The following is a 21,641-nucleotide window of genomic DNA, read 5'->3' as shown; positions in this document are numbered from 1 at the left end:
ATCTATGAGTGTGTATGTGTGTACATGTGTGCACAATCTGAGTGGGTGTGGAGTTTTGTGGGACTCTTTGGGGCTCCCCACCCCCGTCAGCCATGGGGCGCCTGGGTAAGGGTGGGGCTTCATTCCTTTTCATTTCTTTGTCAGTGGTGCCCGGGGCCAAAGCCAGTTCCTCTGCCTACTTGGGGTGCACTTTGCCACTGATACCTGGCCGGAGGCTGTGGGTGCTGCCCGGCTGCCCCTCTCGGTCTCGGCCCCTGGGCTCTCTGACCCCATTCCCTTCCCTGCAGTGGGTGTCAGGAGCACGCACGCTGCACACTGGCAGAGGAGCCAGCTAAGCCACACCTCAGAGGTGCCTCCTTCTGTTTGATTTTCTTGGTTTGGGGCCACCCCAGGCAGTGCTCAGGGCTCGTTCCTGGCTCTGTGCTCAGGGATCTCTCCTAGACACCCCTTCTGGTGCCAGGAATGCAACTGGGCTCAGCCTTGCGCAAGGCGGCCCCTCAGCTGCTGGGCTGTCTGTCTCTCCCGCCTGCTGGCTCTCAGCTGTGAAGGCCCGAGCCCCATCTGGCTAGCAGAGGACTGTCCAGTTGTAGGTGTGGCTAACTTAACGCAGCCTGTTTCTGGGCTCAGAAGTGGAGCGGAACCCTCTGAGATGCCCCCTGCTCTCAGGAGCTCAGAATCCAGGGGGCTCTGCCTAAAGCTGCCTTGTACCGTCCTGCCCCCAGGGAGCCCAGGGCCAGCTGAGCGGGCTCTGATGCAGCGAGACGGAGAGTGGCAGTGACATGGGGAGACAGTGGGGGCAGCTGTGGGCGGGGGGTGGGGGGGGAGTGCGCAGGCTCAGAGAGGCCCAACCAGGATGGTGTGGGGGTTGGGACGGAGGCCTCTCCCTGGGGTCAGGGGGCACCTCTCTGAGAGCATCTGCATCTTTTTGGGCCAAGGGTCTCAGGCCACATCCATGTGGGACGATGCCCTCCTGGGGGCGGGAGAGGGGGTCGCACATGGAACCTGAGACAGCGCCCCTTCCCCTTCTCACCGTCCGTTCTAGAATTTTCCCCAGGCCCACGTGTCGACTGCCCTCCGTCCTGCTCTGGGGAGGTCCAGAGCCCCAGGATGTGCGGGGGTGGGGGGGCATCTCCTGACAGTCTCTTCCCTTCCTTCCTAGCTTTTCAACCTCTCTGAGCGCAGAGCTGACGTCACGAAGCTGCACACCAAGGTGAGCGCCTGGCTCGCAGGGGTAGGGCTTGGGGGGGAGAGAGGGGCTCACTGGCCCCCATGCTTCCCACATTTGATGCTTGGGAGGAGGTGCTGGGGCAATTTGAAATGTCAACTCAAGCATCTCCGGGTCCATGATTCCTGAGTCCAGAGCCAGGGGTTAGTTCTGAGAGCCGGGTGCAGCCCCCGGCCAACTCCTACTCACAAAGCCGCTCGGGCTGCCTTGTTTTAGATGCTGGACAGAGTAACGTGTGTGTATGTGTGTGGGGGGGTGGGGTGGGGGTGGGGGGATAGTTGCTCAAACCTCCCGTGGGTGCCTGAAACCACAGCCAGTCCTGGGTCTCACGTGTTCTTTCTATGCACGTAGACTTATGGCAAAAGTTTGATTTGTGGATGAGACACATGTAGGAACCAAGCTACAGCTCGTGACCCACTAAAACAAAAAATGACAGGGCTGGAGTGGTAGCACAGCGGGTAGGGCGTTTGCCTTGCACGTGGCCGACCCGGGTTCAAATCCCAGCATCCCATATGGTCCCCTGAGCACCGCCAGGGGTGATTCCTGAGTACATGAGCCAGGAGTGACCCCTGTGCATTGCTGGGTGTGACCCAAAAAGCAAAAAAAAAAAAATGACAGCTCCGTGTTGTCACACAGTACACGGTACTCGGAGACCTCCAGGGAAAAGAGTTCTCCCGTGGCTTTAAAGCTCTGAGTTTAGGGGCCAGGGCGATAGCCCAGCAGGGAGGGCACTTGCCTTGCCTTTAGCCGACCCGGGTTCAGTCCCTGGTTCCCCTTAGGGTCGCCCAAGCCCACCAGGATTCCCAAGTGCAGAGCCAGGAGTCAGCCCTGAGCATCGCCAGGTGTGACCCTCAGACCAAAACAAAAACAGAAAAATGGAAATAAAGAAATGAATAAGAGCGAAGTTCTGAGTTTAAAAGTGGTTCTGGGAGCTGGAAGCTGGGCTTCAGCTGGGCCCCGTCTCTCCGGCTCCTGGAGCTGGCCAGAAAAATCGCTCGTCAGCATGCCCAGGGTCGGGAGGGTGAGCGAGGATGCCAGGAATGGGCCTTCCTCTCTGCTTTCCTGCAATCTGAGCCGGGCGGCGGGGCTGTCTGGGGGAGCAGGGGGTACCCTGCGAGGTCAGCGCCGCGTGCATAGGACCTTGGGGTTAACACCCAGAGAGGAAGCGAAGGCTTCGGGGAGACTCTGGGCGAGGCTGGCATGGGTCTCTGGTCTCACCAGCCTGTTCTCGGGGCCTCGTGGGGGGCCCACGGGTGCTGCTGCCCCTTGCCGCACTCAGCAATGGTGCCCGTTCACCCACGCCCGGCTTGGCCGTAGGTCCTGGAGTTTGGCTGGCCCGACCTCCACACCCCAGCCCTGGAGAAGATTTGCAGTGTCTGCAAGGCCATGGACACCTGGCTCAACGCCGACCCCCACAACGTCGTGGTCCTGCACAACAAGGTCAGAGCGGGACCCCAGGCCATGGGCGTGCACATGTGTGTGTGTGCACACACGTGGCCTTGCATATATCCACATGTGGTCCGTAAACGTATGCCAAGCACAGGGCGGAGTGCCCTCGCCTGCCTGTGTGTACATGCAGGGAATGTGTAAACGTGTGTATGCACACGTGCGTGTGATCTCATGTGCATATGCACGTGGGTGCACGCTCACAGGGGGCACATCTTTGCGTGTGCACATTTGCACACATGTGGCACGTCCTGTGTACAGCTGTAAATGTGTGTTCGTGTGCCTGTGCATGCCTGACATGTGTGCATCTGAGCATGTACAGCACAATGTGGGCGTGTGTGCCCATGTGAACATGGGTGCGTGTGGCAGGTGGCGTGTGTATGTATGTGAGCCCAGCCTACCTAGCGTGCATGCTGTGCTCTGGTTTTCCTTACTGGGGAACAATAGATTCTGCCCCAGGCCGCTTGTGGCGCCTTCCGGGGGGTCCTCTCCTGGGACCCAGCCCTGCTCCCCCTCCTCCGTCCTTCCCCACTTTTCTCCCACACCTGCTGGGATACGCTGTTTTCCTGCACAGAAATAATCGGCTCTGTGCTCTGGGGCTCTTTCAGGGAAACCGAGGCAGGATCGGTGTTGTCATCGCCGCCTACATGCACTACAGCAACATTTCGGCCAGGTAGGAGACCCCGGCCCAGCATCGCTGGCTACTGATGCCTCCTTCCGCCTGCCCACTGGCCTCACCCCTTCCTCGAGGTGGGAGGAAAGAGACAGACAGGAGAAGATCTGAGACCGGGCTGGACCCTGCAGAGAACAGGGACTCACAGTCTGGGGGTGGGGGTAAGAGAGCCCCCCGTCCCCCAAATCTAGAGTTGGGGGCAGCCTGGGGTGCAGGCTCAGTCGAGGGTCCCCCCATCCCACAAGCTTCCTGGGACATTGTCTTGCCCTTCCGACGTCTGTTTCCCTGGGTGAGTCGGGAAAGAGTCTGAGAGGGCTGGGTCTGGCAGAACCTTCCAGAAGCTCCCCTTCCTCCACTGCCTTCTTATGGCCAGCTGGGCTCTCCTCCTCCTGGAAGCAGGAGTGGGACACTCCGGTGGAGGTTCCCTTTCTGTGTCTCTGCGGAGAGATGAGGATTCACCTCCCCCCCCCCCCCCACACACACACACAGCTGAGCCCCAGAGCTCCGTGCCCGGCCCTGGGCTCAGCCCGGGGCATGCACAAACCCTGGTGGATACTGAGCAAATAAAACCACTCATGTGCAAAGCAGGTGACAAGGCCCCAGACAGAGCGGAGGGAGGAGCCTGTGGCCAGAGGACACGGGCCGGACCCCGCAGTGCTCAGGGCTGAGTCCTGGCTCTGTCTGTGCTCAGAGCTCACTCCTGGCGGGGCTCCCTCCCGACTGTGGAGCCAGGGGCTCGCACTGGGGCTGTGTGCCAGGCAAGACCCTCACCCCTGTGCTCTCTCTGCCCCTCCAGAGGGCACTCCCTGAGGAGCTGATATTCGAGCAGAGAACAGAATAAGGGGAGGAGAGATGGGCTAACTTCAAGGGCCGGGGGGCTTCGGCTGGGGAGAGGGTGCGCGGGGCTGCGAGGGGCTGAGGAGTGAGCAAGGGAGGGAGTGAGGGAGGGAGGAATGGGAGGTGTGGCAGGAAAGGGCAGAGCCCCCTGGCCCGGGGGTAGGGGGGTGGGAGTATGAGGGGGCTTCTTGTTGGCCTTGATGAGACGCTGGGGTTCTCCTGAGAGGGATGGGGTGCTCTCCGGGCCTCTGGGTTTTGCAGCATCCCTTCACATGCTCTGTAAGGATGGGTAGAATGTTCTGAGGGAGTGGCCAGCAGGAGGGTGGTCTAAAAACTTGGAGAGGGGCTGGAGCGATCGTATAGCGGGGAGGGGGGCATTTGCCTTGCATGTGGCCGACCCAAGCTCAATCCCTGGCACCTTGTTTGGTCCCCTGAGCCCCACCAAGAGTGATCCCTGAGTGTAGAGTCAGGAGTAAGCCCTGAGCACCGCCATATAGGATACCCCCCCCCCACCAAAGCAGAACCAAACAAAAATCCTTGCAGGAAGCCAGCCCAGCCTCACCTGTGCTCCACGGGGAGCACATCCTGTGGGGAGCACTTCCTGTGGGGAGTACTTCCGGTGGGGAGCACTTCCGATGCTCTGTGCCCATGTGCTGAGACTCAGACAGTGGCAATCTGGGTGGCCCTCCCTAGCCGGCGGTGGGGGGGAGGGTGAGACTGTCCTCCCTCATTGGGCAGGGAGGGAGAGGCTGGATCAGAATGGCTTGGTCCCCGGTTCCCCCGACACAGGCTGAGAAGTGAGGCCATCAGTGGAGGAAGACGCTGGACCCCTCCCAAGCCAGGGTGTTGGGAGCAGGGGTGAGGTGGTGGTGGGGGGCTCGCCTCACCCTGTCTCTCCCACAGCGCCGACCAGGCCCTGGACCGGTTCGCCATGAAGCGCTTCTATGAAGATAAGATCGTGCCCATCGGCCAGCCGTCCCAGAGGAGGTGGGTGTCTGGAAAGGGTGTATCTAGGCATGCACGCCCCCTTGAGGTGGGCCGGGGGCCGGGGGGGCACCCCAGGACTGTGCACTCGGCATGTGTGGTCAGCGGCTGGCCAGGAGCAGGGAGAGCTTAGGGAGACCCAGGGGAGCCCAGCGGGGCCGTGTGCCTGAAGGGAGGGTGTCCACGACCGTGCTCTTAACTTAGAGTTAAGTATTACAGCACTTGGCCTGGCCCATCTTGATGCCAGGGTAGCTCACAGCTTGCCCTGGGTCCATCCAGTCCCTCGCTCGGACCCTGCTCTTTTTTTTTTAATTTAATTTTTTATATTGAATCACCGTGGGGAAAAAAAAAACCAAAGCTTTCAGGTACAAGTCTCAGTTATATAATGATTGAAACCCCATCCCTTCACCAGTGCACATGTTCCACCACCAAGAACCCCAATATACCCCCCTCCCACCCCCCCCCACCTGAGTGGCTAATGATCTTCATTTTATTCTCTATACTTTGAATACATTCAATATTTCAATAGAGAACTCACCATTATTGTTTGAAATTTTCCCCCAACAATCAGGCCTGCTGAAAATGCAGCATTTAATAATTTCTTTTCATTGCTGAGGATGAAGATTCTATGAGCTCTTCATCTATGAGGTTTTGGATTTCTGATGTTTTAGTTCACTTCACAGTCTAGATGCATTTCTGTAAGAAGCCGCTCTGGGTGCCAAAATGGGTTAGAAGACCTCTTGGATCATAGTCTTTAGGAGCAGAGGGTCTGTTTTGCAAGCAGCAGCTCCGGATCTTATCTGGCCCAAGGGCTTTCAGACCCTGCTCTTGGAGTGCTAGGAACTAAGAGCGACTGAGGCTTAAGACAAGTTAATATGGATTCCCAGGAGTAAATATTATTTTTCAGTCAATTAACTCCCATGTTACATAGCATAGCATCAACTGTCTTCCTGTGTCTGTACAGAAAAGGACATTGCTAAATAAACCATGAAAATGACATAAAGGAAAGAGAAAAGCTATTATTATTAGTGCTTGGTGGAATGGGGTGTGCCTCAGTTGCACTGTTGTGGGAGTGGCTCCCTGCGGGAGGAGCAAGGACAACCCCGTGTTATCCAACAGGGGGTCCTGGTCACTGGCTCTTGGGGTGGGGGCCTCTGTGGGTGCAAGAAGGCAGGTGGGTCTCAGCCCTGCAGCCACAATGGGTCAGCACCAGCCTGGACCGGCAGGGCGGTGCCCGTCACTGGGGTGGGCACTGTGCCTGCCTGCCGAGGCCCTAGAAGGTCACCTGCCAGGGGAGCAGCTTAAAAGACTGGTTCCACCCCCCCTCCCGCACCCCTGGGTGCGACAGAGCCTGCCACAGCCCAGGCTGGGAGTAGGACGGGGTTCGTTCATTCCTTTAGCACATTTTACGCATCACACTTCATCCCAGCATTGTTTGGCACCTTGTGAAACCAGACAAAATTGTTTGTTCATCTTTAGCTTATTAAATAATAATAAAAAAATCTTCTATGTTTTGGAGCATCCTGCAGTGCTCAGGGGAGCACTAGTGCTGGGGAGTGAACTCAGGCTTCCTGCATGCAGAGCAAAGCCCTCGACTCTTATTTATTTATTTATTTTATAAGGTCGTTTACAATATTTGATTACATGTAAGATTCAAACACCAATCCTACCACCATTACACCTTCCCACCAACGTATCTGGGATGTTTCCATCCCAAACCCCAATCCCTGTCCCAAAGTAGAACCGAAATAATGTATTTGGTATTGTTTGTCATGAAAAACAGCTGAAAATACTATAAAAAAGTATCGAGGAAAGAGTGTGAAGACTGCTCCGTTTTGGTGGGGGTCTTTAAGACCTCCTATAAGATATCACTGACATGTTGTTAAAGGTTGAACCTTGTGAACTTTCGCATATGTATCTGTAAATAATATGCGAAATGTATGTGTGTATATATACAATATACATATATATTTCCCTCTATGATTGGATGCCTACTATTTGAACCCCATCAGATGTGGTGTGGGGCTCTTGGAAAATGGGTAGGGTGTATCTTACGATGTTATTGTGTGGCTGAAAATGTGGCTGCGTGGTCCAGAAACAGTTCACTTGTGCATGAGGCTCAGCCCGAGCTTGTGGGGATCGGCCTTGAGCGTGGCGGTGGTTGGGTTCTGGAGATTTTCAGCTGTCAGGGCTGGGTCCCTTGGGGTGGGGAGGGCTCTCACCCGTCCCCCTCTGGGGTGCCCCAAGTGAAACAGCCTAGCACGGGGTCTGGTGAACCCTTGGCTTTTAATGAGCTGATATTCTGTTGTGAAAGGCGGACGGGAGCATGTGGTTGTGCGGGTGAGACGGTGTCTGGGAGCACTGAGTACTGAGGCAAGGAGGGAGGAGAGCGGGGCTGTTTGGATGAGGCTGGTCAGGGAAGGCTTCCTGGAGAAGGTGAATCTGAGCACACACTGACAATAATGGGCAGCCACGTGATAATCTAGTAGGAGTCCCCTTCATACAGAGGAGGAGCCTGTCTCCTTTGGAAGGGGATCCCCCCGAACTGGCCAGGGTCTGCAGGGAGCATGGTGGAGCCAGACTAGACCTGGAAGCAGTATGCCATGGGCCCAGGGAGTGCTTCCGGGTCGTGCATCATCCTGCAAACTGCCGTGGGGTTCTGCATGGCAGGTAAATGCAATTTAGTGAGTTCTGATCTGCAGGACAGCAGGGGGAGAGCCAGGCTGGGGGAGGTGGTGCTGAGTGGGGGAAATCCCCAAGAAGGGCGGGAATCCAGCTCCAAGGCAGGACTCAGCCCCCAGTGCTCCTCACCTGCCACTCTCATCCCCAATGAGCTCCCCTGGGCTCTCTGCCCCCGTTTGCATTCTCGCTGTGTGTGAGCTCACCTGCAGGCACCCCCAGACCTTGAATTTCCTGGGGACTTTGGAGCCTCTCGGAAGAAGGACCTCGGTCTCCAGGTCTTGGTGTTTTTCCACTTCTCCGTGCTGGGAACCCTCAACTCACACCCTATTGCCTCCATCCTGCCCTGCTGGAAGGGGGCTGTGCCTTTGAGGGCTGTTTCTGCCACTGTGGCAGGAGACGAGCATGGATCCCCTCACTGCCTATAAAGGTGACACATGCCAACTGGGACAGCGCCGAGAAGAAACGCAGTGTCTCGGCCGGAGGCTGGTAGTTCCGTGTGGATGGCTCTCGCCTGCCTCGCAGCGGGCCCCAGGGGTCACTCCTGAGCCCAGCGCCAGGAACATTCCCGAGTGATGCTGTGTGTGTACACCGCCTCCCCAAGCCCCTCTTGTCTCAAGAAATGGGGTGTTTCTACATGCAGGCAAACCTGCCCCCCCCTCGCCCCCAGACACAGCGAGCTGAGGGTCACCGAGCATCTTTGCAGGGAAGGAGGCTCAGGCAGAAAGTACTCTGCTTAAGTACCGACTTCTCAGAGACCCTGGCTCACCGGACAGGGCTAGTCAGCTCACCTGCAGGCACCCCCCGGACCTTGAAGAAAAAGGGACGCACACAGAGGAGCGTGGTTTTCGGATGGCACCGCGTGACTTGGAAAGCAAGCAGGGGGGTCTCACCTTGCAGCTGAAAAAAGGGGGGCTCAGTGTCATTGCTCAGAAAGGAGGTGACTTGGGGGGTGCCCCTTGCTCTGTGTGCACATGCAGCAGCCTCTTCGAGTGTGTGTGTGTGTGTGTGTGTGTGTGAGTGTTTACATGATCCGTCTGCCCTCCCTGTCCTGTTGGCACCCACATCTGCTTCTGGCAGCCGTGTGTGTGTGTGGGGGGGGGTGGTAGCTATGCTGGTTGGTGCCCAAATGTGAAAGTGTAACTACTGAGCTTACTGGGCACTTGCCTCCCTGTCCCTGCCTTCAGGGCAGAGAAGGGGGAGGGTGGGCAGGACTTGGCCTGCAGCTCCCCCACCACCCCATTCATTGTTACCCCACCCCTCGGCCCATTGTCCCCAGCACACGGACACATCCTGTTGGCACGATCCCCAGTTCTGATAGGAACCGCCATTCCGGGTTTCCGGTTTGAGTAATGTGGGGGGGAGCAGGGGCCTGAATAGGAGCGGGTGCTGCCCATCAGATTATCTGGCTCGGGCTGTCCAACGTGGCTCCACCCTGGCCCAGGGACAGAGACCCAGAGGCCTGGAGGTGGGCCAAAGTGCCCAGAGACAGAGAAGGGGCCCATTGTCGCGACCCTGTGGGTGCTGGCCCCACCCACCTTCAGGAGCCCCATTGGCTCCCTCTGTCTCGGGATGCACGCTGATGGGCTCAGTGGACCGGCGTGGCATCCTCCGGCCAATCAGAAGAGGCTCAGCCAGGGGACTGACCTGTCCTCCTACGGACGTGCTGGGACTCAGAATCCTTCTCTCTCTGCCCCCGTTTCCGCCGGGGGCATTCTTGCCGTGTGTGCGTCTGACTTTCCTCTCTCCTTGAGAAGGAGGGGAGAGGGACTGCCCGCCCCACCATCCTTCCAACAGGATCTTTCTTAAAAGAACAGGGGGCGGGTGCTATTCATCCTAGAAACAGGTGTTGGAAGAGTGAAGTGCTCTGTGCCTTTCAGGGTGCTGCAAAACCTAAGTGAAGGGCTATAAAGGACTAAACTCGCGCTGGGCTTGGTTGGTGGGTGGGTCTGTGGGGACAGAATCGGGGCTGTGGTTGGGTGTGAGCACTGGGGGGGTCGAGACCATCACAGCCAGCCCTTGCATGGATGATCAGCCTGCATGCATTGTGCGGGAGGGAGCAGTTTTTCAGGGATGTGCGGGGCGTGTGTGTGTGTGTGTGTGTGTGTGTGTGTGTGTGTGTGTGTGTGTGTGTGTGTGTGTGTGTGTTGGGGGGGATTTTGGTCCATCCTGAGATTCCTGGGCTGGGAGAGAAGCAGGAAAGAAACACTTGAGTTGACCACCAGGGGGCGGCAGAGAACCCTAAATGGGAAGTTTGGTACCCGGAGCTAGGGAAGGAGGCATTGATGGCGCTTGACCAGAGACTGTAGATGATGCCAGGAAGCCTGGTGGATGGGATGGGGTGGGGGGGGGCGGGGGATAGGCCAGGTGACCCAGGGAGCGAGGATGTCTCTGCTCCAGTCCCACCTCCCCGGGCTGAAGCTGCCCCCGCCCCTCTGCTGCTCCAGGTACGTGCACTACTTCAGCGGTTTGCTCTCTGGCTCCATCAAAATGAACAACAAGCCCTTGTTCCTACACCACGTCATCATGCACGGCATCCCCAACTTCGAGTCTAAAGGAGGTACCTTTCCAAGCCTCTGGCTCCCTTCCCCTGCCCGTCCACCCATCCATCCATCTTCTCTGTCTGTCTGTCTGTCTGTCTCTCCTGTTCCTTCTCATTGTTGTTGTTGTCCTCACTGTGATGTCTGGGTTTGTCCCCTTGATTGCTGTGCTCTGGAGATGACACACTTGCCATAGCACCTGGGGTCTGGGGCCCTGGGGCCTTGACGAGAATATGGCAGATGTGGAGGGTGGGGGGCTGGGGGGAATCAAATTCACGGCCTCGCGCCTTTGAGGGAGGCTCTCCCACTGAGCCACACCCCTGCCTCCCACCTCCTCTTACGAAGCAGTCTGGAGGGCGGGAGGGATGGAGGCCTGGCTTTGATCCCTGGTCGGGGTATGGCTCCCACAGCACCTCCGTGAGGGGCCTGGAGGGGCCCCACAGCACCAGCCATGGCTGTGGGGCGGCGACAACAAGAACGAACAGGGTCGGGTGGTCCGTTGTGGGCGAGCGCCGGGCTTGGGGTCTTCCCTGTGCCACTTCCTCTTTCTCCAAGCCCAGCCTGCTCTTTGCAAAGTGAGTTTGAAGCTGGCTCGGCAGGTGGAATTCGACCCTTGAGAGCAGTTCAGGGCCGGTCAAGATGGAAAGTTGGCAGGATGCTTCCACGTTCCCTTTCCTTTTCCATCATCTTCCTCTTCCCCCCCCCCTCCCACTCCTCTCCTCTCTTTCCTTCACTCTTTCTCCCCCACCCCACTCTTTCCCTCTCCATTTCTGAGGTCTTAGCCCAATACCCCTCCCTCCCTTCTAGGGTGTCGGCCCTTTCTCCGCATCTACCAGGCCATGCAACCTGTCTACACGTCTGGCATCTAGTAGGTACCCCATGGGGCTGTGAGGCCTGGAGGCCAGGCCCCGAGGTGTGGGCCAGGCCAGGGGACGGGGTGGCTAATGGGGGGGGGCAGAAGTGGGCACCTTGGGTTAGTAGCTCTCGGGCCCAGGGCAGGGTGGGGAGAAGGCCCCCTCAGCCTCCCTCTCTCCCTCTGCCCCCGTGCCCGCAGCAATGTCCAGGGGGACAGTCAGACCAGCATCTGCATCACCATCGAGCCCGGGCTGCTCCTGAAGGGTGACATCCTGGTGAGTGCCCCAGGCCCTGGAGCTTCCCCTCACTTCCTCACTCCTCCTCTCTTCCGGCTTCCCTCTTGCCTCCTCCGCCCGGGGTGGGGGGTTGGGGGGCTCTCAGGCCCCCGCATAGCTTGGCTTCCGTCTCCCTGGCCCACTGTCTGGATGCGGACCATGTCACACCTGGGTGTGCACCGCAGCCTCCTGGCTATGAAGGTCACACGGACCCCGTCCCCTCTCTTCCCTTTTTATTCTGTGCTTCTGATCCACTTCCCCTTTGTCCACCCTGACTTGGTTGGACCTGTAGTCAGTGGCCAGTGTGAGGGAGAATAGTTTTCTCCCTGCAATGCGAGCCTGGCTCTGCTGTTCTAGAAATTTCCCTAGCGTTGCCAGTGCAGATGATAAGGAGGTTCTTCGGGACCAGACCCCCCTGAGGACTGGGACCAGGCCACACCCGGCCCCCGCCTCCCTTCTCAGGCCCCGGGTGGGCTCTGCCTCTTTCCCACACAGCTCAAGTGCTACCACAAGAAGTTCCGGAGCCCCACTCGGGACGTCATCTTCCGCGTGCAGTTCCACACCTGCGCCATCCACGACCTGGCTGTCGTCTTCGGGAAGGAAGACCTTGATGATGCTTTCAAAGGTGTGTTGAGCTTTTGCTCTTCAAGCTAGAGCACGAATCGCGCTTGCTTGTTCAGTGCTGCTTTGCTGCCCGTGTTCACTCTAGAGCACATCTCCCTTCTTTCTCTCCTCTCACATCTTCCTAAGGAAGTTTCAATTTAACACACACACACACACACACACACAGAGTTCAAAAACAAAACCAAACAAAAAGGTGTGTTCATTGAGCCAATGAAGTAATTATTCAGCAGCAGGGAAGAGCAATAATCAAGTGCAGGGGCTTCAGCGAAGAGGAAGCCATTGTCTGAAGGAAGAGGAGACATCTGTTTATCTATTTGAGGTTTTATTTATATTACACCACTTATGCCTGGGACATATCCGTATCTATACATCTATTCGTAGCCTCACCCGTTCTTCTGTTTACCCACTTGTTCATCCATGCATTCATACATCCACATCACTTATCTACCCACTATCCATACCATCTGTACATACAAACCTTTATCTACCCACTCAATCTTTTCATCTGTCCACTCACTCACCCATCCATCCATATATATGTATACCCCTATTTATCTACCCACTCATCCATCCATCGCGTTATCCATCCATGTAGCTATGTACTTTCACTTATCTACCATCCATCCTTCCATGCATGCATTCATCCATCCACCCATTCTTCCATTCATCCACCCACCCATTCTTCCATTCATCCATCCATCCATTTATCCATCCATTCATCCATCCATTCATGCACCCATGTACCACTCATGAACCATGCATGTATGCATGCATCCATTCGTCCACCCATCCACCCATCCATCCATCCCCTCACTCATCTATACACCCGTCTATCCACCTACTCATTCATCTGTCTACCTAGCATTCCTCTGTCTTCTATCCTTCACCAATCCATCTATTATCCAGACTTAACTCCATCATCTATCCACCCTTCTTCCCTTCCATGCACCCATAATTCACCCATTCACCCACCGTCCGAGTCCATTTATCCATAAACCTAACCCACCCATCTGCCTTTCCACCCATTTGCCATTCATCCCCTAAGTATCACATATTTGTGCACCAGTGCTAGGCATGTGCTAGACAGAGCCTGGGGACTCCACAGGAAGGAAGTTGGTGAGTCTGTGCAGACCTCCAAGGAGCTCACAGTTAGGGGGGGACAGAAGAGTCTGAAATGGTACCCACAGTGAGTGGACACTGCCCAGCTGTAACTTCTCTGCCCTCAGTCAGTGGACAGTGATCTTTCTCTAGCTCAGCCAGAAAGTGGAGCTGGAGCTTAAGGGTGGTGGTGGTGGTGTGTGAGGGGGTACATGGTCCCCCAGTGAGGTGAGACTGGTACAGGAGAAGGATGTTTCTCTGATGATATGTCCCTGTTCTTGGAACCAGGGCGGCCAATGTGGAAGATGCCTAAATGTTTCCATCTTACCAAGGGCAAACAAGGAAGAGCCGATGGAGTAAAGGGGGAATCTAGGGGGAGCTGGGGAGAGAAGGCAAACTTCCTCCCCTTATGGGTATGTGTGTGTGTGTTGGGGGGGGGGGAGTTGAATATCGAAATGGACAGATGGAGAAACAGAGGCTGTAAGAAAAGATAAAGGCATGCAGTTTGCAGCAACATGGATGGGGCTGGAGAGTACCATGTGGAGTGAAATCAGTCAAGGGAGAGGAGCTGACTCAGACCCAGACTCAGAGTCTCGTATGTGGGATATAAAGAAAACTCTCTGCAGGCGATTTTCAGGTGCCCAGTGGTGAGAGAAGTGGAGAGCGAGTAATTGGCCTTCTGTGGGAAGCTTGCCTCTAGGGCTGGGCTGAGGGGGTTGTTAGGGAAGGGAGCACTAGGACAATGGGGGCGGGGAAAAGTGCCTGCCACTGAGGCAGGCTGGACAGGAGGGAAACTGGGGACACTGGTGGAGGTAGTGGGTACTGGTGAAGGGAGGGGCGTTGGAACAATATACACTTGAGACTCAACCATAAATATCTTTGTCATTCACAGTGATTCCATTTTTGATTCAATTTTTTAAAATAGAAAAATTAAAGGCTGTAGTGTTTTGAGTTCCATAGATTAACCCTAGTGATCAATCAATAGTAACCAAAGATTTAAGTAGAGTAATAATGGGAATAATATAAATGAGTAAAAAGATTCCTCATTAGAGTGGTGAATTTCCAAATTGAGGTTATGTCAGAATTGCCAAATCTTCAGATAGGAGCATTAAGCCAAAGTGGCTGTTATTTGGAAAGCCTTAGACATAGTTGCTTTCAGAACCAGACGTAGAAATGGTTAGAGGGGCTTAGGGGGATAGCACAAGTGGGGAGGGCGTTTGCCTTGCATGCGGCTGACCTGGGTTCAATCCTCGGCATCCCATAGGGTCCCCCAGCACCGCCAGGAGTAATTCCTGAGTGCAGAGCCAGGAGTAACCCCTAAGCATCACTGGGTGTGACTTAAAAAGAAAACAAAAAAAGAAATGGTTCGAAGTTCCTCTTTCTGGCTCTGGAACTGGGCTAGAGTGATCAGGCTGGATTTCACTCTCTCTGTACCTATTCCGCATCTCTGGGTCTCCTCAGAGACATTATTCTGTATCTATAGCCACGTAACTATAATCTTCTCTAGATGAAAACTTTTTGTTTTTTGGCTTTGGGGCCACACCTGGCAGTGCTCAGGGGTCACTTCTGACTCTGCACTCAGAAATTACTTCTGGCAGGCTCAGGGGACTGTCTGGGGTGTCAGGGCCAGGAATAGGACTGGGGTCAGCTCCTTGCAAAGCAAATGCCCTAACTGCTATACTATCACTTCAGCCCCTAGATTAAAAATTTTAAGGAGTCTTTTTTGTTGTTGCTTTGTTTTTGGGGCCACACCCAGCTGTGCACAGGGCCTACTCCTGGTTGTGTGTTCAGGCATCACTCCTCTTGGCTTTGGGGGAACCATATGGGATGCCGGGAGTCGAACACGGGTTGGTCCCGTGCAAGGCAAACACACTAGCCGCTGTCTTCTCACTCAGGCCCCATAAAGAGTCTTATCTCGAGAACTGACAGCCCATTTTCGTCTCGCCTTCTCTTCCAGATGATCGATTTCCAGAATATGGCAAAGTGGAGTTTGTATTTTCTTACGGACCAGAGAAAATTCAAGGTATCGTCCAAGTTCACGTGCCTTTGCCCGCTCCCGTCCTTCCATCCCATCCCAAACCTCCCCACCACCATCCCCCTCTTCCCACTGGTCAACTCAGAACCATCAGTTGTCCATGACCGAGAGGCCGGTGGCCACAAAGGACCTGGGTATCCTGGAGGACCCCCAGCTAAACATAAACCCGTGACTTAATCTCTGGATGGTAAAAATAAAAGAACTGACAGAGAAGCACTGGGAAGGATAAACTGTTCTGGCCCTGTTAGGTCATCCTTTGGTGATATATTCGGAGCTTGGGCACCCCGGGCACTGGACGGAGTGGCTGGGGGCACTCCCAAGGGTGTGGATGGCTGGGGGCACTCCCAAAGGTGCGGGTGGGTGGGACTCACTGAGCACTGAGTTGATCTAGCCTCGAGATGAGGCCAATCATTAATTATAGCCCTTCAAGAGATTCTGTGTGGGGACCAGTTGTTCTCCCTCTTATCAGGGAGAGACTAGGAGGTGAAGTGCAGGGCGGCTGGGCTGGAAGGAGGACGCCCTAGCGCCTGATTTGCAGCCTGGCCTGTCGCCACCCGCTGGGTTCTTCTGGGCATGGTGTCGGGCTCAGGCAGCTCCTGCGGCCCTCTCCTGCCAGCCTCGGCCCACTTCTCCTGGCTCTGAGCCCACCCTGGGGTCTTCTGGAGCACCCCAAGAGACAGAAAAGGGTCAGATACCTCGTCTCCCGGGGGAAAGGGGTATCTTTACTCCCCAGTATCGTGTCCCAGTTTTCCCTGATGTCAGCTGAATTGTTTTGTTTTCTTTTTTTAATAATGTAGGAGTACTGCTCTTTGTTCAGCCATTGATTAAGCTCTTTGAATTGGGCATGAACCCCACATTACTTTTTTTTTTTTTAAATTGTATTACCGTGAGATAAAGTTGCAAAGCTTTCACGTTTGAGAGTCAGCCCTACAATGATGGAACACCCATCCCTCCACCAGGACACACTTCCCACTACCCACCTCCCAGTCCTCACCCTGCCTCTAAGGCAGATTTCCCCAATACTCTCTCTCTAATGTTGGGCGTTATGTTTTGCTCAGAATTTCCCACCACCATTCAAGCCTACCTGCCAGGGGCAGAAGCTAGATAATTTATTTTCCATTGCTCATTTTGAATAGCATGAGAGCTCGTGCGGCCGATTGTAAATGTAAATTTCTAGATTGTCAATGGTTTCCAGAGACATCTCTGTATGACACTAATCCATTTTGGGAGTCCATTGGGCATCTCTGGGCCAGGGCTGTTGGTGCGCTAAGACGGAGCCCGGAGGCAAATTGTGGGTGTGACAGCCAGTCTGCTGGGTAGACGGGGACCCGGGGAGGGACAGCTCAGTTCCTCTGCCACCATGTGGTCTGGAGATTGAGGTCAGCTGAGTTCTTAGGAATCCAGAAACCATTTGGTGTTGAAATATTATATGCTTACCACACAGCTATCTATCAATAACTTTGTAAATCACAGTTCTTTAATTAAAAAAGAAAAAAAATCAGAAACCAGACTCCTGGGGTCTCTGTTTATGCAGAGGTCTAGGACACCCCACCCCTACCCCCAGGCGCTGACCTGGGTGGGTTGACAAACTCCGCTGTCTGTCCTCCTGCCGGTCTTCCTCCCGCCCCTCACCCTTCTCCCGCCCTGGCGTGTAGGCATGGAGCACTTGGAGAACGGCCCGAGTGTGTCTGTGGACTACAACACCTCCGACCCGCTCATCCGCTGGGATTCCTACGACAACTTCAGCGCGCATCGAGACGAGGGCATGGAGGGTAAGTGGGCCCCCGGCCGCAGGCCCCTGCGAGAGCTGCTGGCCCCGTGGGCAGAGCGCGGAGGCAGAGCTTTGTACAGTGAAGACAGAGCTGAGAATGCGGCTGGGAGACCGCCCGGCTGTGGCCTGCCCGTGGCAATGAGTCCCACATGCGTGTGTGTGTGTGTGTGTGTGTGTGTATGTGTGAGATTCGAGAGCAGCACTGAGGGCTCCCTGGAGGAGGTGGCCTTGAGTGGAGCTTGTGCTCCCTCACTCCTGCAGAGCTGTGTACCCAGCATTTAGTGAGCGCCTTTAAAACTCGGGGGTGGGATGTCTCCCTGCGTGCTGCCTGAGTTAGAGGGCACTGAGTATAGGCCCAGCCCCGGGAGACCTAGCGGCTTTCGTTCATTAGTCAGCAAAGACACGTGCATGTGGGCACCGAACCCGTCAGTTCACTGTCCTGGAGAAAAAGAACTGCAGAATGCAAACGCGTAGGGGATGCAGAGCATGTTGGCGCGTGGGCCGTGCCTGTGTGCTGGGGCTCCGGGAGGTCTGCAGGGATATGCAGTGATTTATTTTTTTCTTTTTTAAAAAAGTTTATTGAATCACCGTGAGATAGTTACAAGCTTTCGTGTCTGGGTTACAATCTCACAATGATCAAACACCCATCCCTCCACCAGTGCACATTCCCCACCACCAATATCCCGGGTATACCCCTCCTTTCCCACCCTCCCCCTGCCTCCATGGCAGACAATGTTCCCCATACTCTCTCCCCTCCACCAGTGCACATTCCCCACCATCAATATCCCGGGTATACCCCCCCTTCCCCACTCTCCCCCTGCCTCCATGGCAGACAATATTCCCCATACTCTCTCTCTACTTTTGGGCATTGTGGCTTGCAACACAGACACTGAGAGGTCATCGTGTTTGGTCCTTGATCTACTTTCAGCACCTGCATTGATTTCTGCGGTGTGTTTGAACACGGGGGCCGGGGGTGGTCAGGCCCTCCATACTGGGCGTGCCCAGGGCCCCGAATTCAGGATCCCAGTTTGGGACTGGACCGGAGGCAGCTGCTTCTGACTTGCTTCTGGAACCATGGATGGTGGGAACTGGGAAGCCCTGTACCCCGCTGCCTCCCCATCTCTACGAGGGTCCTAGAGGCCCTCTTCAAGGAAAGGTGGCGGGCGGTGGGCTGCCGTGGCGGGAGCCCAGGCCAGCAGCAGCTGAGCGAGCTGAGCCCCCTCACCTCCCGCCTGTGTCCCTGGGGCTGGGGGGTGGGGGGGTGTCCAGCCGCCAGCTTATAGCTTCGTACTGACTTGAACGGTTTCGCAGACTCTTCCTTGGCTTACAATGCTGTGGGGGTTCAGGTGCTTCATTTCCCCCGTCTCTGTCTGCGGGGATCACCACCAAAGCTCCTCACCCCCAAATGACCCCTGTGCACACCCCTCCCTCCCTTTCCCTTGGGGGAATGACCCTCTTCAGCACATCCAGGAGTCAGTGGGATCGTCATTGGATGGCTGTGGTTTTCTTTATGATTATTATTTCTGGGGAGGGGTCCCAGGTGGAGGGTCTCTCCTGGTGATTCCTCGCCAATTTAGTGCAAGGGTGGGAGGCGTGGTGTTGGGGACTTCCAGAAACCTACTCGGGGATGTTCAGGGGGATTCTGTGGTGCCGGGAATCGAACTTGGGTCAGGGACGTGCCAGGCAAGTGCCCTACCTACTGTACTAGATCTCCTGGCCCCTGATGATTTTTATTATTGGGGGGCCTGGTAATGGGGCCCCTTGGCCTAATCATTGGGAAGCATGAACTCTCTCCCCTTTATAAAACATTTGTTTTTATTTTTTTTTCTTAGTTTCTTTCTTTTTTTGGGGGGGGATACTTTATTTTTATTTTTTTTTAGTTTTTATTTTTTAACTTATTTTTTTAATTGAGTCACCGTGAGAACAGTTACAGGGCGTTTGGGATCGAGTCTCAGTTATACTATGCTCAAACACCCGTCCCTTCACCAGTGCCCATGTTCCACCACCAATAACCCCAGCATACCCCCCACCCCCGCCCAAGCCACAATCCCTCTCTGCCTGACGGTAGATGATTTTCACTTTACTCTCTCCTTACTTTGATTACATTCAATTTTCGACAGGAAACTCACTATCATTATTTGGAGTTTTCCCTCCAACAGTCAGACCTGTTGGAATGGCATCATTAGATTGTATGTTTTCCGTTGTTGGTAACAAAGAGCATATGATTAAAACGTTTGTTTTTAATTATAACACCATGATTTACCAGCATACTGTTCATAGTACAGCTGTTTCAGGTCCGCCACCAATCCAACCACCAGTATGACCTTCCCTCCACCAATGTCCTGTTTTCCATCCACCAGCCCAGTCTGGCCCCCACCCCCCTGCCCTTCAGGCACAAACAAATTGACTTTGTATTACAGGCAAAACTTAGATTTGTCAGAGTCAGTTTGTGGTCATTGCTGTATCTCACACTGCCGTGGCTAAATCATCATCTGGAGGGTCCGCTGTGCTGGCTGGTGCTGACTGAGCCCCTGGGGTTCCTGGTGGCCCCCACGGAGCTGGGTGGGATTCTGTGCAACTTGCCCATTAGGTTTGCTGGGGTCCTACAGGGCTGATTGTATGAAACTCTGAGGTGGCCAGAACCTATAAATCTGGGACAATTTGGTGGCCTGGCAGTTGTTTTTTTTTAAATTTTTTTATTTTATAAAGTAGTTCACAATATTTGATTACATCTAATATTCAAACACCAATCCCACCACCATTACACCTCCCTGCCACCATATTTTGAGTGTTTCCATCCCGAACCCCATCCTTGTTTCAAAGCAGAACCAAAATAATATATTTTGTATTGTTTGTTATGAAAAACTGCTAAAAATGCTACAAAAAAAACTTAGAGAAAAGAGTGTGGGGGTTGTTGTATTTCATCCAGGGACTATTAACCCCTTCTATAATATATCACTAACATGCTGTTAAAGATTGAGTCTTTTGTGCTTATATATATCACAATCAATCACAATCACAATATCCCGTTAATCACCGATTTCTCGGGCGGGCTCAGTAACATCTCATTTCGTCCTTTCCCTGAGATCTTAGAAGTCTATTTCGACTTGGCCCTCCTAACGATGTTGCACTGGGGACTCTTCAGGGTCAGGGGAATGAGATCCAGCTTGTTACTGGATTTTGCTTATGAATACACCATGGAAAGCTTGCAAGGCTGTCCCATGGGGGCAGGAAACTACTCTCAGAAGATTGCCAGTTTCTCCTAGAGGGAGAAGTAGGCTAAAGATATTGTGCGGCCACTTGCGGCCAAGCGCTTCTGAGAGCTTGCTTTTAAGTCTCTGGATGTTGACCGTTGATAGGATTACACACACCTGGGTTCCTCTGCCGGTACCTTCATGCATGAGGCCTGTCCGAACGTGTAGAGAGGAGCCTCCAGCATGGCTGCAGCTAGGTTCCAGTGGTCTTTGGCCACCAGGAACTCTGCTTGGGGTGGGGAGGGAAGCTGGAGCCCATCCCCTCTGAGGGGCCCCGGGGAAGACAGCCAGGCATGCAGGCAAGAGACTCTCTGCCCCCATATACTCACATATATGTATATATATGTAAAAATGTATATTTCCGTCGAAGATTGGTTGTCTCCTACTTTGAACCCTATCAAATGTGGTGGGGTGTGTAGGTTTGAAGTATTGCGTGGCCACAAATGCGGCCGCATAGTCCAGGAATAGATTCACTCATGGGTGAAGCTCGACCCGAGCATCTGGGAAGCGGCCCTGAATGTGGTGGTGGCTGGATTGTGGAGGTTTCCGGATGCAAAGCCTGAATCCCTTAGGGCGGGGAGGGATCTCACCCACCCTCCTCCAGGGCGCCCCGAGTGAAACAGCCTAGCACGGGGGTCTGGCAGCATGCGGTTATGGCGAGCGGCATGTTATGCTCCCTTCCGGGAGAGAAGGACGTGTGAGCTGGATGGCGGGTGGCCTGGCAGTTTGACGAGGTTCAGTGGTGGGGCTGGGTGGTTTCTGTGTTGGAGGGTTCCCCAGGGTGGCTGGGGCTGCCGGGCGTTTGGGTAGAAAGGGGTGGGGGGACTCTGCCTGCCCCCATTCCGAGGAGGCTTCAGAGTTCTCAGCCTGCTCAGCACGGGTCTGTTCGGCGGTGCGTGCTCTTTTGGACATGAGTAGTGGTGCTGGGCCATTTCTCGGCTGGTAAGATGGGGGCGTGTCACGCTGTACCCACTTCCTTGGCTCCCAACTTGGTGCTGCCGCTGGTTTCCTCAGACCATTCCATTCTGCACGTGAGTGAGACCATGGGGGGCGGGCACTGACCTGTCCTGCTGGCCTCACCCCGCCCCCTCCCCTCAGCTTCCTTCCACGTTCCCCCAAAGGCTGGAGTCTCCCCTTGTGTCCTGACCAAGGCACGTGCCCTGAGTCTGTGGGCTCACAGTTCTGTGCTTCTCTCTGTCCCCCGGCCTTGAGGTGGACCCGGGGGGCCTTTCCTGAAGGGCTGTCTGTTGGCTGCCTGGCCTCGGAGTGTGGCGGGTTCAGAGCCGGCGGGCGGCTGGGCCAGAACCGAGGGCTCGATGACCCCGGGTGACACTGTGAAGCCGTA

General features: G+C 55.0%; 1 protein-coding gene across 1 annotated transcript in view; it reads left to right on the top strand.

The window, feature by feature from the left end:
* TNS1 (tensin 1) overlaps positions 1–21,641 on the top strand; it is a 241,668-nt gene that overhangs the window by 137,186 nt on the left and 82,841 nt on the right. Inside the window, 10 exon segments of the mRNA XM_055123162.1 lie at positions 1,160–1,210; positions 2,543–2,665; positions 3,280–3,344; positions 5,085–5,168; positions 10,292–10,404; positions 11,192–11,252; positions 11,439–11,514; positions 12,010–12,139; positions 15,194–15,259; positions 16,927–17,043. Coding sequence (XP_054979137.1) covers positions 1,160–1,210; positions 2,543–2,665; positions 3,280–3,344; positions 5,085–5,168; positions 10,292–10,404; positions 11,192–11,252; positions 11,439–11,514; positions 12,010–12,139; positions 15,194–15,259; positions 16,927–17,043 — 886 coding nt within the window.

This window comes from Sorex araneus, chromosome X, assembly GCF_027595985.1.
Source record: "Sorex araneus isolate mSorAra2 chromosome X, mSorAra2.pri, whole genome shotgun sequence".
Classification (NCBI taxonomy): Eukaryota; Metazoa; Chordata; class Mammalia; order Eulipotyphla; family Soricidae; genus Sorex; species Sorex araneus.
Note: the sequence above shows the minus strand (reverse complement) of the source record. Positions and strands in the feature narration are given on the sequence as shown.